A 17,501-nucleotide genomic window follows, 5' to 3' on the forward strand; every position below is an offset into this window, starting at 1 on the left:
GGGCTGTGCTATGGGGGTTGGGTTTTCTCCTGAAGGTGGCAGAGAATCAGTGAGCCTCAGGGCTGTGCCATGGGGGTTGGGTTTTCTCCTGAAAGGTGGTGGAGAATCAGTGAGCCTCAGGGCTGTGCCATGGGGCTTGGGTTTTCTCCTGAAGGTGGCAGAGAATCAGTGAGCCTCGGGGCTGTGCTATGGGGGTTGGGTTTTCTCCTGAAGGTGGCAGAGAATCACAGGAATGTTGTAAGGAGGAGAGATATGACCAAATTTGAATTCAAGAAACATACTCTGAGGCTGCAGTGTGAAGATGTGGATCATGTGGCAGTGAGACGAAGGGAAGGGAGTGACTTTAGAAATAATAAGGAAGTTGAAGCAGAACCTTGTGGCTGATGACACAGGAAGGATTTGGGGAGGAAAGACCCCCTTGTCACTGGACCTCCCTGGATTTGGCTTGGTTGACTGGCACATGTAAGCTGTTGCTTTCTACCATGATAAGGAATCAAGAAGGAAGAGCAGCCTTCATGGAGAAGCTGCCAAGTTTATGGTTGCAAATATGGAGAGTTTGAGATGCCTTTAAGATATCCAAGAAAGGGGTATGGTATACAAGTGGTGGGTGAAGCAGTTGGTGTAGAAGAGGAGCTCCTTCAGAGAATGAGGGAGTGGCCTCTAATCAGGGGTGTGCACTGTAAGAGTGTCCCCAGGGAATGGCTTGACAAGTGGAAAAACACAGGAGACTCAGGTGATGGTTAGAGAAGCTATGGGAGAGGCGAGTTTCAGGAAGGAGTGGAGAGATCATGAGTGTCAGATTCTGCACACACATTCAGTTAAGGACTAAAGTGTATTAATTGGATTTAGCCACAAGGAGTGATTATAGACTTGAGAACGAAGTAGATGAACTGAATGTCCATAGTCACATTTGTTCAGCATTACTTTATTTAGGGGTAATTTCCTAAGAGTACATCAGATCTTTTAGTGAACATTTTTTCTTCGCCAGGTGCAGTGGATTACACCTGTAATCTGAGTACTTCAGGAAGCTGAGGTGGACAGATCACCTGAGGTCAGGAGTTGGAGACCAGCCTGGCCAACGTGGTGAAACCCCTGTCTCTCCTAAAAAATACAAAAATTAGCTGGGCCTAGTGGTGGGCTCCTATGATCCCAGCTGCTTGGGAGGCTGAGGCAGGAGAATTGCTTTGAACCTGGGGGGCGGAGATTGCAGTGAGCCGAGATTGAGCCATTGCACTCCAGCCTGGGCAACAGGAACGAAACTCCATCTCACAAAAAATTCTTTTTTCTTTATAATCACAGCAAATTTTAATTTATTGAAAGGTGTAGCCTTGTTGCATGCTCCAAATTCTCATTTTCACCCAGAATTCCTTTAAGGATTCTGTTGCCAGGATTTTCCATCTTAATGCTGAACTGTATTGAGTGTTAACTGATCCTCTAGATATACAATATTGTACTACTGCACTGGCCAGTGTGTTATGTTAAGATCCAGAGAGAGACCATTGTGTCTTAGGCTCTCTGGCTTCAAAGGGAACCTAGCTTTGTATTTTTCCTTGAAATAGGCCGGTGACAAAGTCTAATTCTAACCTACTAAAGTCATGCTCCCTGATTATTGGGAGGTAAAACCATATCTTCCCACATGAAAGCCGAAGCTGGAAGAATGCATATTGGAAGGAATAATCTCAACTGTCCTTGAAAATAGATGACTTTTTGATTAGCTGTACTTCTCAAGGAAAAGATTTAGGTGCTTATTAGCATGGAGCCCCATCACAGCATCTGTTCAGAGGGCAGCAGAGTTAAAACATAGACACACAAAGACACACATTTACGAATATTAAAATGCAATTTAGAAAAAAATTATAATCTTAGAAGAATATAAATCAGTCTGTCCTTGAATGTTTTATTTGGTGCTGCTCATAGAATTTCACAGGAAGCAGAGCAAAAAATGAAAAAGATCCAAATAAGGCAACAAAAGTGAGAGGAGTCAAAGGAAGAGGATGTGATTCTATGAGTTAGACCAAGAAAAATCGAGATGTCTCAAAAATTAAGAAGTGGAGGAGAGAGATGCTTGACGTATAAAATAGCAAAAGGAATAATGAATAACAGGTGGCATTTCCACATAGCTGATTATATTGAGAAATTTGAAAATTTGCATTGAATTAAAGAATATTGTTTCCTTCTATATCATAAAGCTTATGTATGTAATTAAGCTGCTGAATATTATTATGGAAAGAATCGGTATCTTGACGTGTATCACCTGCCATAGGATAATAGTATTGGCACTGGTAACATTGAAGAAGTTCTCAATCATAATGGTTTCCTATTAAATGCATAATAGCTGTGATTCAGGGAGGTGTAGACTTCAGCTGAAGTATAGTGTAGACTGTTAAGCCCATCATACATTGTCTTGAGTGCTATTAATAAGAATTACAGAATATGGGTCTGGAAGCCCCTTCTTAGCTGAATTTTTCATATTATTCCTGGTTGGCATGCCTTATTGTAGGGAGATAAAACACAATTGGATGGATCTGAATAAGTATAATTTTCTTTTTAAAAAATGATCTCTAATGATTAAATAACCTTATTTTTATTAATTTTTAAAAAAATTTCCATAGGTTTTTAGGGAACAGTTGGTATTTGGTTACACAAGGAAGTTCTTCAGTGGTGGTTTGTGAGGTTTTGGTGCACCCATCACCCGAGCAGTATACACGGAACCCAGTTTGTCATCTTTTATCCCTCACCCGCTTCCCACACTTTCCCCCTGAGTCCCCAAAGTCTATTTTGTCATTCTTACGCCTTTGAATCCTCATCGCTTAGCTCCTACTTATGAGTGAGAACATACAGTGTTTGGTTTTCCATTCCTGAGTTACTTCACTTAGAATAATAGTTCTCAATTCCATCCAGGTTGCTGCAAATGCTATTAGTTTATTCCTCTTTATGGCTGAGTAGTATTCCATCGTGTGAGTGTGTGTGTGTGTGTGTACACACACCACAGTTTCTTTATCCACTCATTGATTATGGGCATTTTCACCATTACGTAACTTTAATATAAATGATTGTCTAAGCATTAGATTACCAAAGTAAAAAAAATTTTTTTTTCAGCTGAATAATGTTGTGTTTGGAAATGAGATTCCAAGAACAGAATACAAATACCAAAACTTTACCAAATCTAACACCAGAAATTGTAAGACATATTCTGATTTCACAGAATCATTAAAATGTGAACATGTATTAATCTTAGAATTGATAAAACAGGGTATTATGGTATAGTGGCATCTGTGCAAGTATGTATTTACACATACAGAAATGGGTTGATAATTAAGTTTTACTCTCCTTTTCCTGCCTTTTTCTTCCTTCTTTTTCTGCATCCCTCCCTGCTTATCTCTTTCTTAGCTTATCTGAATTCTCATATTAAATGTCTTTGCTTTTTCCTTTCTCTTTCAATTTAAAGTAACACCAGTGAAATGAAGGAATATGAATGTGCTTATTGTTCATTCACCCTGTGGTTACATGACATGTCTTCTAGAATGCTGAAAACGGTTTTAAATGTTCTTTTCTTCAGTCTTGCCTCCTCTTTATTCCTTCTGCATTTCATGTTTCCTGTGGGTTGGAAAGTAGGACTCTTTACATCCTGACAGCCCGAGTTAGTGCCTGACGTGCTCAGCCTGTGGGATCTAGAAGCACGTCTGGCCCTGGACAACCAAGGACATCTGACCCCACCCACAAAGCAGCAGGCCTTTCTCAGGGGGTCTTCATGCTCCATAGGGAATCGGAGGAACTGTTTTCCTAAAGTCCAGGTTGCTGTAGGGCCACAGCATGGTCATGTTTGAAACTATTTTCAAATGATTGGGGACATTTGTTACAGATTTTCTTCTATGCCCATCTCTATGGTTTGAATGTGTCCCCTCCAAAACTCAGGTGTTGCCAATGTGATGCATTAAAAGGTGGGACCTTTAAGAGGTGTTTAGGCCATGAGGGCCCTTCCCTTGCTAATGGATTAAGACCCTTAAGAAAGAGGCTTCATATAGCATTCCCTTGTTGGCCCACTTGCCCTTCTGCCTTCTGCCACATGAGGATGCATCAAGAATGCCCTCACCAAATGCCAAATGCTTTGATCTTGGGCTTCCAGCCTCCAGAACTGTGAGCAAAAACATTTCTGTTCTTCATAAATCATCCAGTTTCAGCTATTCTGTTATAGCAGCACAAAACAGACGAAGACATCCATGGTTCTCAGAATCCCCTGAGGGCTTGTTAAAGGGATTGCTGGGTTCCACCCCTGAGTTGCTGATTCTATAGGCCTGGGGTAGTTGCTGACAACTTACACTTTTATTCTGGGAGGATACTTTGAGAACCACTGTTTCATCTCTACCTGCATTCATCTCTACATGTAATTGAGATCAGTGCCCTAACCCGAGAATGCTGAGGTCCTGAAGGTGAGTGTGAATGGCAGTGCTAGGTGAGTCCTGTCCAGTGGAAACATGATATGATCCACATATTAAACTTTCTAGTTTCCATGATAAAAAATAAAGCCAAAAGAAACAGATAAAATTAAGAAACTGATTCAAATGGTATACTTAACCCAATATGTGTAAAATACTATCATTTAAGCATGTAGTCAAGGTAAAAAGTCATTGATGAGATTTCTTCCATTCTTATTTTATACTGAGTCTTTGGCTTGCCGTGTGTATTCTGCACTTCCAGCACATCTCAAATTGGACAGGCCACATTTCAAATGCTTGGTGGCCACGTGGGCCTAGTGGCTGCCATCCTGAACAGTACAAATCAAGGGTCTTCTCTCTGAGGAGACTGTTTCTTCACTTTCTTAAAATGTGTTATTTTAAATTGCTTGTAGAGATTTTTATATGTATTTTCTTAGTGTCTTTAGTTATAGACAGCACTTTCCCTGTGATTGTGAGCTCTCTAGTCTGTAATTCTTAAGTATGTTTAAATCTGTGTGGCTCAGAAACTCTTGGGGTGATGAGAGCAGACAGCGTCTGGGGCCGGGGCTCCCTTAGGCTGGGGATGGCATCAGGACTGTTGACATCATTGTTACTGGGGAGTGAGTATTCTTTCTACTCTCGTCCTCAAAAAAATTAAAAAGATCAGATTAAGGAGTCATGAGAGAGTGAGAGCTGGTTTATGAATGAGAGATCGATAAGGAAGAGGAAGCACTGGCTTTATATGGAACATTATATAATGGGGTCGAAGAGAAATGAGGCAAGAACAAGGCTGCAGTATGTGAAAGGTGCAGAGTTCTCTCTGTGTTTGTCTGTATCTCTCTCTGTATACACGTATGGAGTGTTCAGGTACAATTTGCTTTCGACTTTTTAATTTGATTAGTATCATAAGGAATCATTCTTACTCTTGTATTGTTATTGATAAAAGACAAGGGAAGCACCACTTTTATAAATAACTATTTTATCGAAACCGTAAAATATCTGTCACCTCCCAAATCTTCCTCCCATGTCCTTTGTTGTTGTAATATTTTGTTGGCTAAGCACACTTAACATAAGATCTACCATCTTAGCAATTTAAAGTATACAATGCAGTGTTGTTAACTGTAGGCACTGTGCCATACAGGAGACCACGAGGACTTATTTATCTTGCATAACTGCAACTTTGTACTCTTTAACCGTTATATTCCCATTTCTGCTTCCTGCCAGCTCTCGGCAGCTGTCACTCTTCTCTCTGCTTCTAAGAGTTCAACCGGTTTAGATTCCACATATGAGTGAGTTCATACAATACTTGTTTTCATGTCTGGCGGATTTCGTCTTCTGGATATAGACTGAAAGGAATTGAAGTCAGTGTCTTGAAGAGATATCTGTACTCCTGTGTTCATTACAGTCCAGACAGGGAAAACATGTAAGTGCCCATGGATGGGTTACTGGAGAGAGCATACTGACTTTTATGTGTTACATTTCTCTTTTAACTTGATGACACATGAAATGTAAGTAAAAAAAAAAAAAATCTGTTAGAACTTGGGAACTCCTGAAAGTTATGTAGCACTAAACTGCAAACCCTGGAAATTAGCCCTTTGAATGCATTAATAAAGAAGCAGTTTTAAAGCTGAACTTCTAGTGGATAATTTGGTTTTGAGGCAGTGAAGATTGGAATAAATGTCTTAGACCAATTGCAGTGCGTCTCTAGTTCAAAGGACGGTGGCTTTTCAATCTAATACCTTCAGAAGATGGAGACTTATCTGTGAAATGTTCAATGTCAGTGCCCCGCATTCAGTTTTCTCTTAAATTGGTTAAAAATAAATACCATGTTAAAGTGGAATAGCATTAACAGTGGATTCACTTATACATTCAGATATATGGGATAATAATGGTTTCTGGAAGGCGCTGACATTTGAGTTTTGTTAAAGATTTCTATCCCGAAATATTATTCTGTTCATTTATTACAATCTCTCATTTCAGTGTGGCTGATTCAGTATGTACTTGAAACCATTTGAAGTGACTAAAGGGTTTTGGGGGTGGTTGCTTTAGAAAAATTGGCATTTCAGAAAGACGCATGTTCCCCTCCATCTCTGTTGATGTTTGAATTCTTCAAAGCACTGCTGTGATCAGAGAAAAACATTGCTTGTGAAATAGTTTTCTCTGAGAGTATAGTCATTTGGGACTGGCTGGGTGTTGATTCAGATCATCTCTTCTGAAAAAAGTTGTTTTCACAGAATGTGTTTCAGGGTGAGGCCTGGGGCTTGAAAGGTTTGTCTCCAGTTCAGAATACATAAATGTAAAATTAACCCAGCTTTAAAATAATCTTCAAAGCCAATAAAAAGTGGTGGAGTCTTTCATATGTTGAGGCAGTAAACTTTCTAGCCCACAGTGCTCCTCAGTGACCTGTGCATGCCTCATAGGTTCAGGTTGCAGGTATTAATTATGATTACATGGAAAATGAATGCTAGGAGAGATGACTTTAAATATCCTCAGTGAATTTTTGGTTTATTATAAATACTTTCTGCATATAAAACTGTATCTAAATATTTATCTCAAAATGCTAGAGGTTTGACTTCAAAAGAGGTTGTGAAATAGAAGCGCTAGTATTTGTTAGACACTTCCTATGTGCCTGGAACTATGCTGCATGATTTTCAAGAATATTCTTTCTTATTTCTGAGACTATCCTTGTGAATACTGTTATCGTCTCTGTTATACACATGTGGAAACTGAGGCTTGAAGAAGTGAAGTCCTTCCGTCGTTTGGGTCTTAGGTGGCAAAGCAGGCAGGAGTTGGCCTTTGGGTGCAGAGTCTAATGCTCTCACTGTCATATTCTTCTTTTCGAAAAAGCATAAGATTCTCTCAAACTGACCAGTTTTCTTTTCACTCTGTACTTAGGGAAAACTTTAAGGTGAAAGCAAATAATAAGAGATTCTCATGCATCTTCAGCTCTAGGAGTTTTTCAGATGCAACAAGCAATAGGTACTACTCGTGTTTTCATTCTAATACCTGAAGAAGATCTAGTGAAAAACCATCAAGCAGATTAAACAACTGACTGCTTTTCTGACTGGCTCCTCTATGTAAATATAATATATAGGTATTATAAAAAACTAAACAGGACAATCCCAGTTGGGTCAGGCTTAATCTCATTAAGGGAAATCAATCAGTGTTCAGCGACATGGACATGGAAAAATAAGACATTTGAAATCATCTTTTTTTGCATGCATATAAGCGCAGAGAAAAAAAAAAAAAACAAAAACCAACAAAAAGGAAGCTGGCTTTCTGACCCAGGTTCTAATCGAACTAGCCGTTTAATTTTTCTCCAACTCTGTGTATGAATGTATTGAATTAGAATGTTGTGGGATTTGACTCTTGGAGTCAGGGAGCCTCTTCTGAGGAAAATTCGCATGTAAACACTTGCATATCATTCAGGGCTTTCATGGGCCCCCTAAGTCTCTAGGTGTTTCTTGACTTTTACTGGAACTCCTGAATTAGTTGCTCTCTTGCATTTTATTTCTCTTTATGAATGGCAGAATTCTATGGCTGGGTCATATTAAGGATCTTTGTAGATACAATACCTTGATACACAGATGGTGAACTTTTGGTGAATTGATGTTGCCCAAATCACATTTGCTCAATACCCTGGGATATATGCAGGATATAGATTATACTGAGTTGACTAGAATTCCTAAAGAGGTGGCTGTGGAAATGAGAAAAGAGCAGCTAGACTTGGAATTGTCAGGCTTCTCCGCTAGCTAATATGGAAACTTTAAAACTGTTCCAGTCTCAGTTTCCCCTTCTGTATAAGAAATGAAGAATGTGTCATATGACTATGTGGCACTTAAATGAATTAACAGATGATGAGCCCTGTAGGTAAATCAGCTCATAGATGGAAATGAGCCTGGGGAATGCTCATCACTTTTGCTTATTGCTTAAATATTAATACTTCCCAGAGAGTCACGTCTGGCAGGCTCTGGGTTCTTAGAGAAACTGCAAGGAGGCTTGTGGGCAAGTTCCCTGAGGAATCTTAGAACCTCTTCAGTTATAGTGGGGAAGCCGTGGGACCTGGAGAGGCCACCCAAGAAAGGGAAATGAACTTGAAAATCAGTATTGTGAAGACCGGAAGTTGTACTCAGCCTTTTGGAAAATCATAGATATTTTTTAGACCCATGCTCTCCAGAGGGCTGAAAAAGTGGCAAAAGTCTTTTGATGAAAGGAAACCTTGAATCCATCTAATAAATCTAAGATCTAATCTGTTTACATACAGTAACATAAGAATCTGTTAATTAAAATATACTTGGGAAGCATTTAAGAATACATTCATTTGTTCACTCTTACTATGTTATAGATGGGCATAAGACCTTTTTGAGAGAGGTGTGTATCATTTTTACATTAACAAATGAAGCAGATTTCTGTGTCTGTTTGAGTTGTTCAGAGACCTTGATATGTCTGCTTCTGTTGTCATCTCTTGAAAGTGTCCTGTCTAATGTCTTAGGTCTGGAAGAATTAAGTCTGCTTTTTTCTTTTTGAAGCTTAATTTTAATTTTCTCTTTTTAAATTGTAATTTATGCACATTTTATGCATGTCCTTTACAAAACGCCAATCTTTTCAATGTATTAATCTATTTTCTTCTGCTTTTATTTTCAGATAGAAGAATTTCGAAGGCTGAGGACGCATGTTAAGGGGGCAGAACTTGTGGAAGGCTGTGATGGGATTTTGGGAGACAACTTTCGACCCACGCAGCCTCTTAGTGACAGAGTCATTAGAGCTGCATTTCAGTAGCCAAAGAGGACAGGAACAAGTCTATCTTCATGAGGGTATGTCCAGATTATGTAAGGAAAATGAGGTGCACAGCTACTTAAACCTAGCATACCAAAGGTACACTTATGGCGATCCTGGTAATTTAATAATAAAGCATATTTACTTCATCTTGATAAAATTTATGACACATTCTTGAGCTCTGTTAATTATAGGTTAGGTAGTCATTTTAATTTTATGCAGCATTAAAGAAAAACTATGATTATATTTTCCTATCAGAGTAGCCCTAAATTCCAAATTTTGCTGGCTTTCATGAGGAAAGACACCCTGAGGCCCAGAAAAAGTGACATGCAAGGAACTCTTTAGTAACTTACCATGTTGTCCATCACCAGTCACGTCCCAGTGACCAAGGAGCACACAGCAAGGGGCTTGGGAGCGTGTGAGCCTCACCATGGACCCTACTTGTCTTCTGCAGAATTGATTTTCTTGTTTCTCAGGGTAGGGTCATGCATTGAAATACTTGTTCTATGGAAGTGCTGTTTATTTGATAAAGTGAGAAGTACTTATTATCTGAATATGGTGAAACATAATCTATATATTTTAATATATCAAATTCACTGTATGTATTCCTTACTCTTAAGGATCTAACAAAATAAAATATCACAAACATGGAAGAGATAAAATATAAAAACGACTATATATTGGATTATTTCTTTACCTTGTCAGTTGCCAAAGAGTGCATCGGTCATTGTACATCACTGGCAAACCACAGCTTCCCAAGGGGAAAGCATCTGTTGGAACAGGTCCTAGGGAAGCAGTGAAATCTCTTCTCTGTAGACAATTTAAAAATTAGCTGGGCGTGGTGGCATCCACTTGTAGTCCCATCTATTCAGGAGGCTGAGATGGGAGCCTCACTAGAGCCTGGAAGGTGGAGGCTGCAGTCAGCTGAAATTGCACCACTGCACTCCAGCCTGGGTGACAGAGTCAGACCCTGTCTCAAACAAAATAAAACAAAACAGAAAAACAAAGAAGTCTGCTGGGTAACCAAGGCGATAGACGTGGAGGCTTGGACACTAGAATAGGAGCAGTGGAGGTAGAGAGAAGCTGATGTATGTGAAATAGAAATTGCAGGTTTAGCTAATAATGAGTTGGATGAGGGGTAGATGGAGATGGAAGTGTCAAAGGTAACTTCTGGGGATTTACACTTTGGAAACTGTAGATGGAGTGCCACTGAGTGGCAGTAGGAAGGCTACAGGGAGGCCCTGCTTTGTTGAAGATAAAGAGTTGAGCTGTAGCACAGTGAGTAAGAGATGCCTGTCAACCACAAACTCCAGTAGTGGACTCTGGTCATGAAGGTCATTAGAATTTCAAGAATGGAGATCAGAAAACAGGATGAGTTGAAATATGGGAGTATTGGACATAGACATTGTGCATGTACGTGTTGATATAATGTTCTGACTTCACTAAGTGTGCATGAAATCTTGTGGGAGGTTTTATACACAAGTTAGACAAGACACAGAGGCGTTAGGTCACGGCCCAATGTAATGCAGCTATTGAGCAGCGGAGCTGAAAGATCTAGGCAGCTTGACTGTCAGAGCCCTTTTTCTTTACCGTGATATGGGCAGAGGTTAAAGAGAGTCGCCACACTGGTGGTCGAGTGTTACATAGGGAGGGACGCAGTTGCAGCAGTCTGAAGACCATCGGAAGGCAGGAGCTGGAGACTCCAGGGCACAGCCACCTTGGTGGGCTGGACTGGGGTGGGGCAGGAGGCCTCAGCAACAGAGAGAGAGTAGGACTGAGGAAATCTTTTTTTTTCCTATCTTTTTTTTTTCTTCAATTGTACTTTAAGTTCTGGGGTACGTGTGCAGATCTTGCAGGATTGTTGCATAGGTACCCACATGCCATGGTGGTTTTCTGTCTTCATTCCCCCCGCCTGTCACCGACATCTGGCATTTCTCCCAGTGTTATCCCTCCCCAACCTCCCCACCCCCTGCTGTCCCTCCCCTAGCTCCCCCCTCCCAACAGTGGTACATCAAGGAGGGACGCAGTTGCAGTAGGCTGAAGACCATAGGAAGGCAGGAGCTGGAGACTCCAGGGCACAGCCACCTTGGTGGGCTGGACTGGGGTGGGGCAGGAGGCCTCAGCAACAGAGAGGGGGTAGGAGTGTGTGCTGTTCCCTTCCCTGTGCCCGTGTGTTCTCATTGTACAACACCTGCCTGTGAGTGAGAACATGTGGTGTTTGGTTTTCTGTTCTTGTGTCAGTTTGCTGAGAATTATGGTTTCCAGATTCATTCATGTCCCTACAAAGGACACAAACTCATCGTTTTTTTATGGCTGCATAGTATTCTCTGGTGTGTATGTGCCACATTTTCTTTGTCCAGTCTATCACTGATGGACATTTGAGTTGGTTCCAGGTCTTTGCTATTGTAAACAGTGCCACAATGAACATACGTGTGCATGTGTCTTTATAATAGAATGATCTATAATCCTTTGGGTATATAGCCAGTAATGGGATTGCTGGGTCAAATGGAATTTCTATTTCTAGATCCTTGAGGAATCGCCACACTGTCTTCCACAATGGTTGAACTAATTTACGCTCCCACCAACAGTGTAAGTGTTCCTATTTCTCCACATCCTCTCCAGCATCTGTTGTCTCCAGATTTTTAACTTGCCTATATACTGGGGCGTGGGGAAGGAGCAAATAGATGGAGAGAGGCTAAAGGTGCTGCTTCTGGGAGGAGCTGGAGCAGTGAAGTCTAAAAAGTTGAAAGGGATGAAATCCTAAGCACACAGGGACACTGGCTTTTGCTGAGAGGATTGGCACTCTTTGTGCCGCAATGGGAAGGAAGAAAGAATGAGGTGGTGATTTAGAGCTGCTGTGTACCCATGACTTGCTCTTATCATTTAATGATGAATGGGGCAGGAACCAGGAGGGGGAAGACAGCAGGGAAGATAGCATAGGAGCAGAGGGAAGGAGAAGGATGGATTCACAGGAGAAGCCAAGAGGCAGCGGGGGTGGGATGAGGGTTACAAAGCATGAGTTTATGCATTTCTACAGCATAGGTTTAATTGGTATATTCCCTGTAAATGTCAATAACTGTAAATGACACTTTTAATGAAGGAATATTATTACCTTGAATGTTTGGTTCGTATCTGGTCCTAGACCAGAGTTGCTGTTCTCTAAATATCTAAATAGCAATTACTACTATTTTCTCTTTTTCTTATGCATACACACATACACATGCAACCACAGACATGTGCGCGCACGCGCACACACACACACACACACACACACACACAGAGAGAGAGAGAGAGAGAGAGAGAAATGTTTATGAGATTTTGCATATTTCACATACTCCATATTTTTATATGATAGATGAATATTGTGTAGCTTTTCAAAACTTTGAGTTAATTTAGGTACTATTTTTAAAAGGAAGATGGATTTATGTTATTTTTGTGTTCTCATCATGGTGGCTGAGATTTCTTAAAGGGGGTAATTTGCTTCCAAATTCATAAGAATGGTACAGGAATTCTAAGGTGACTCTAATTCTGATTTTATTTTTTTTTAATGAATACATTTCTTATCCTTTTATCTTGAAATGTGTAATACAAATCTAGTCAGAGTTCCATATAAAACTTATATTGGGAATCAGGCTTATGTGTGTGTACTTTTTATTTGATATTTAATAATGCCCTAAGGCATGTAATTCAAATTTTTATTAAAGTGAAATGATTTGACAGTCAGACTTTGAATTTAATGCATGAATGTTTCATTTAAGCTCTTGGAACTAAAAAGGAAAAGACATTTCTCTGGTAGTTAGTTCTCTAAAAAATGTTTAAAATAATTCACATTTATTTTAGCTTTGTTTTACTGAAATAACTTTAGTTTTTGGACTTAAAATGACAAATTTTTGAAAAATGACATATCTGGGCACCTGGAAGACTTTGATAACCAAGCCTTATTATTCCCGTGAGTAATCTGTGACTTTTTATATTACCGTTTCAGAAGTATGAACTATGATTTTGTATTATACTTGTTTAAAGAATTAGCATGCAACTCACCCAGGTGCTGGAAATTTTTTGGTTCAGTGGTGCTAGTTCAGATTTATGGGGGCCTATGGGTATTAAATGATCATTTACTCATTGAATTTTCTATGTGATGCAAGAGAACTCAATGTATTTTGATAACAATGAACAAATGATATAACAAGTTTAAGGTCAGTTTGCTTGTTGCTTTTGTTATCATGACATTGGTACTACTCTTCCAACAAAGTGATTATATGATTATTTGCCTTGTTATTTTATTAAGTGTTAGCCCATTTTTAAAATGCTATTCTGACTGCTCAAAGAGTGTCTTGCTTGTGACCTAAATATTGTTAAGCTGTATACATGTTTACAGTAACTATAATGAATTATAATTATTTTCTATAAGAAGCAATGTCACATGGCCTTTTAAATAGTTTCTCTCTATTTCCCCCTCAACGGTGGAAACATAAGTATGCCCTAAATAGATTAGGAAAGAAACAAAGCCAGAAAAATGGGGTTATTCAGCAGGCATCTCCAAATAGTCCCATTGTCAAACTTGCCTTCATTTTTCTTTGGGGATCTTTGATGTTATCCTTGACTCTGTTGAACTCTTCCCTGCTTGTACTTTGCAGTTAGTAATATTGTCTTCTTAGCTTTAATAAAACTGTAGTTAGTGTCAATTTCATATCAGTCTTCTTCGATAACCTAAAAGAGTTATAGGTTAGAAAAGGATAAGGCATTATAGAGAAGCTGGTGCTTGTGTGGGGGAAGTGAGAATGTTGACTCTGAATGACCAAGTAGGTGAAAGCTATTATCCTTCCAGATTAAATGGAAAGCTCAAAGCCATATTTTCAGCCAGTAGAACTTGGACTCTCCTCACTCTGATAATTTAACATGGTGCACAGCATTAGGGTGAGAATTGAAGGCTCTGTAGATATAGCTGTTTTCTATTTATTATATCTCATAGAGTTTCCTCCAACTGGAATGGATTTCCTACTAGATCTCAAAATGATTTCAGTAAAATGCCAAAACACCAAGGATGCTCGAAATATCTGTTACGTTTTGTTTATGTGATATAAAAATTAACCCACCAATGAAAAATACAAGAGCTCTATGAGCTCTCTTCAAGATTACTGAGTAAGAATAATTCCTGCTTCAAAATAGGTCTCTTTTCCTTTTTATGTTTTAGAATTGTTAATAATTTATCATGCATAAAAATTTTAGTGTGATTTTTTTCCTCCCACTATGAATTCAAACACAATTGTGTTTGGGAGGAGAAATGCTTTGCGGTCATGAGCCAACTCTTGTGTTGAATGTTAGTATGTTCTGACACCCTATATAGAGTAGATTTCATGATTTTAAACCTAAATATATTTTTCCATAAGGAAATCACTATAACTAGTTTGTCATCTAAACATGTCTTTCATGCATTTTACCTCATGGATACTCAAAAGGTGGAAGCGGACATAAAAAAAAAATGTCTTTAAGTATCAGCAAAAGGCTTTGGATTAGCTCAGGAAAGAATTTATTTCTAGAGGCTACAAGAAAGACTTCCTGTAGGTAGGTGGTTTAAATCTTGGAGTGAGTTTTCAAGGAAGACTAAGGCATTAAACTTGGGGTTCCTAGGTGGCTTAGGTAGGAACCTGCCTGGACGGGGGTTGGGAAAATGTTCCAATAGACCTCTCACAAGGTCTCTTCGAGCACTGGATATTATAGTTCCCTGGTTTTGTGATGAATATGCTTTCCTAAGTCTCTATTAACTTTATCATGGAAAAGAGAAACCAGAGAGAACAGGCAGTGGGTAAATGAGGAGGAAAATGAAATGAATGCTTCTTTATGAATGAGGTTTTGTTAGTAAATCTCCAAATGGAAACATAAAGCTTAAAAATTTATCCAAGGAAATTACTAAAAATGCTGAAAAAACCAAGTGCAGAAAGAATTGGAAATCATCTGTACTTTTATCAGGAGTATAAGGAGATACTTTTAAAAAAGCATTGAATAAATTTGTTTTTATATTTTCTGTATCTCATAAAAGAGGGTATTATAGAAGCGATAGTATCAAATAAAACTTGTATGTCAGCATTTCATTATGATTAAAAGTCTTAAAAATAGAGAGAAAATATAATCAAAATAGGATTTTTACTGAGATTAGTATTTTTTTCAATTGGAAAAAACAAAGAAAATTGCCTAAAAATCTACCTCAGTCAGATTAAAATAAGAGATTAAGGAATTGAGCTTGTATTAAAAACTAGGTTGTTACTGGGTAGATACAGAGAGTTCATGTTAGACTGTTTCAGAGTAGCAACGATCGTGGAAATTACCCTTTTCTTTCAGTAAAATTTCACCTGACCATCAGCTTTCTGTTTGTAAGCATCTCATTTTTCTTTTTTATATCTCTAATCTTAGACAATTTGTTTTAGCTGTCTGCCGTTTTTGGATCTCTCCTAGAAATCTACCAACTTAAAGTCTACAATGTTTTTCTCTCTGGCCTCTATTTAAATGCTGTTGATGTTTGAAGACCAGGGTTTAACCTCATGAAGTCTTTTTCCAAAGGAAACTGGCCTTACTAATCTTTCTTTGCTTTCTGAGTTTAGTACCATGTTAGTTTAGTTTTTTAATTATTTTTGTTTTCTAATGTACTTAGCAGTGTTAGTTTCACTTACTTCACCAGACTATAAATGTGTATGTAGTAGAGTCAAATATGTTTGTAACATACTGCATTAAACAGGTTTTCTTCATGCAAGACTTTTGAGAACCTTTAATACGAAGGTTCTCTGTGAATCTCCAAGAGGGTATGGTATAGTATACAGCATTTCACAAATTTATTTAACCAGAGAACAATATGAGGCTGCAGAACATGTTTTGGTAAGTGCTTTGGAATGATTCAAAGCATTCGTTGTGATCTTGGATCTACCTGAAATAGGGAATATGGTAGAGCCTACTGACGGGGGCCAGAGCCCAGAGATGCCCCAGCCTCTCCTCCGTATCTCTATATGAGATATTCTACCTGTAAAGTGTTAACTGAATTGGAATACTATTTTGTTGGTAATAATTTTAGTTTTTTGTAAATAAATATTTTTTCATGAATATAACTGGTTATATTTGCAGCATTCCAAGATTTTTGTTTTCCTTTTGTAAACAGCCTGTGAAAATTCCTGCAAACTTTATGTTGCAGAGAAACTTATGCAGTGTTTTTGCAGATAAGAATGTTCATTTGGATTTTAGTATGGGTACAAACAATGGTTCTCTAAAGGCATCTTTTCTTTAAAGAATGATTATATTTAGTGAATCTTAGCAATAAAATCACTGTAACGAGGAATAAAGGATGGTAAATAAGAATAACAGTGTTATTACTCCTCTAAATTAGTTGTGTATGGAACATTCCTGTACCTCAAATATTTCCGTAGGAAATAAGACTAAAACACACGTTTACTTATAATTAGATATAATACAAACCTTCTCTCATTATAATAGTTGCCCAAATCCCAATTCAACTTAATTTCATTGACTTTGATTTCTGGAGTAAAAACATTAAGCTTGAACTAGTGAAAAATGTATAATATGTGCATTCAATTAAGAAGTAATTAGATAATCAATCACCCTTACAACACACCAGGGATTAGAGAAGAAGGAAGAAAAATGTGACTCACTGTAGTGTGTAAAACAGTTTTGCTAATTAGTTTAGTGCTAATTGAGATGGAGAAAGTGTCAAAGTATCATCACGCAGGTTTACTTCTGAATAACTTTAAAAGCTAAGTTTAGTGTTTCATAATATTACAAACTTCTATGACTTATCCTTGAGTTTTGATCAAAGCTTATTTATTCATTCTAAGTTACACATATTAGTGAGTGATGAGACAAAAAGAACAAATGCTTTTTTATATTTCAGACATGATGCTGTATTTTGTCTCATTTAATCCTCACAACAGTTCTGTGAGGCCACTATTTTTATTTTCATTATAGAGATAAATAAACTGAGGCTGAGAGGCATTGAGTGGCTTGCTGAAGGTCATAGCCAGTAAAGTGCACAGCAAGAATTCAGACCCACGTGAGCCCCACTCCCAGCACTGGGCTCTTTACTACACCGCATTTCACAACAGCAAAGTGCAGAACATTGTGTACTTTGTTTATCTTTGCTTTCTTATCTCTTGTAGATAAATTCCAGGGAAGAAAAAACACGTAAGTTTTCATATTTTGGTAACATATTGCTGACGTACCCTCTACAAGGGTTATGCTGATTTATGCCTGCACTGTTGATTGGGTATTTTATAGGTGGCATTTTTT

The 17,501-nt window shown here is 38.4% G+C and overlaps 1 protein-coding gene across 1 annotated transcript in view; it reads left to right on the forward strand.

Moving 5' to 3' along the window:
- Positions 1–17,501, forward strand: part of CA8 (carbonic anhydrase 8) — a 94,487-nt gene that overhangs the window by 66,866 nt on the left and 10,120 nt on the right. The window contains exon 8 of the mRNA XM_017547560.2: positions 9,081–9,250. Coding sequence (XP_017403049.1) covers positions 9,081–9,215 — 135 coding nt within the window. The 3' untranslated portion in view covers positions 9,216–9,250. The remainder of the gene's footprint in view (positions 1–9,080; positions 9,251–17,501) is intronic.

This window comes from Cebus imitator, unplaced genomic scaffold (genome assembly GCF_001604975.1).
Source record: "Cebus imitator isolate Cc_AM_T3 unplaced genomic scaffold, Cebus_imitator-1.0 Scaffold199, whole genome shotgun sequence".
NCBI lineage: Eukaryota > Metazoa > Chordata > Mammalia > Primates > Cebidae > Cebus > Cebus imitator.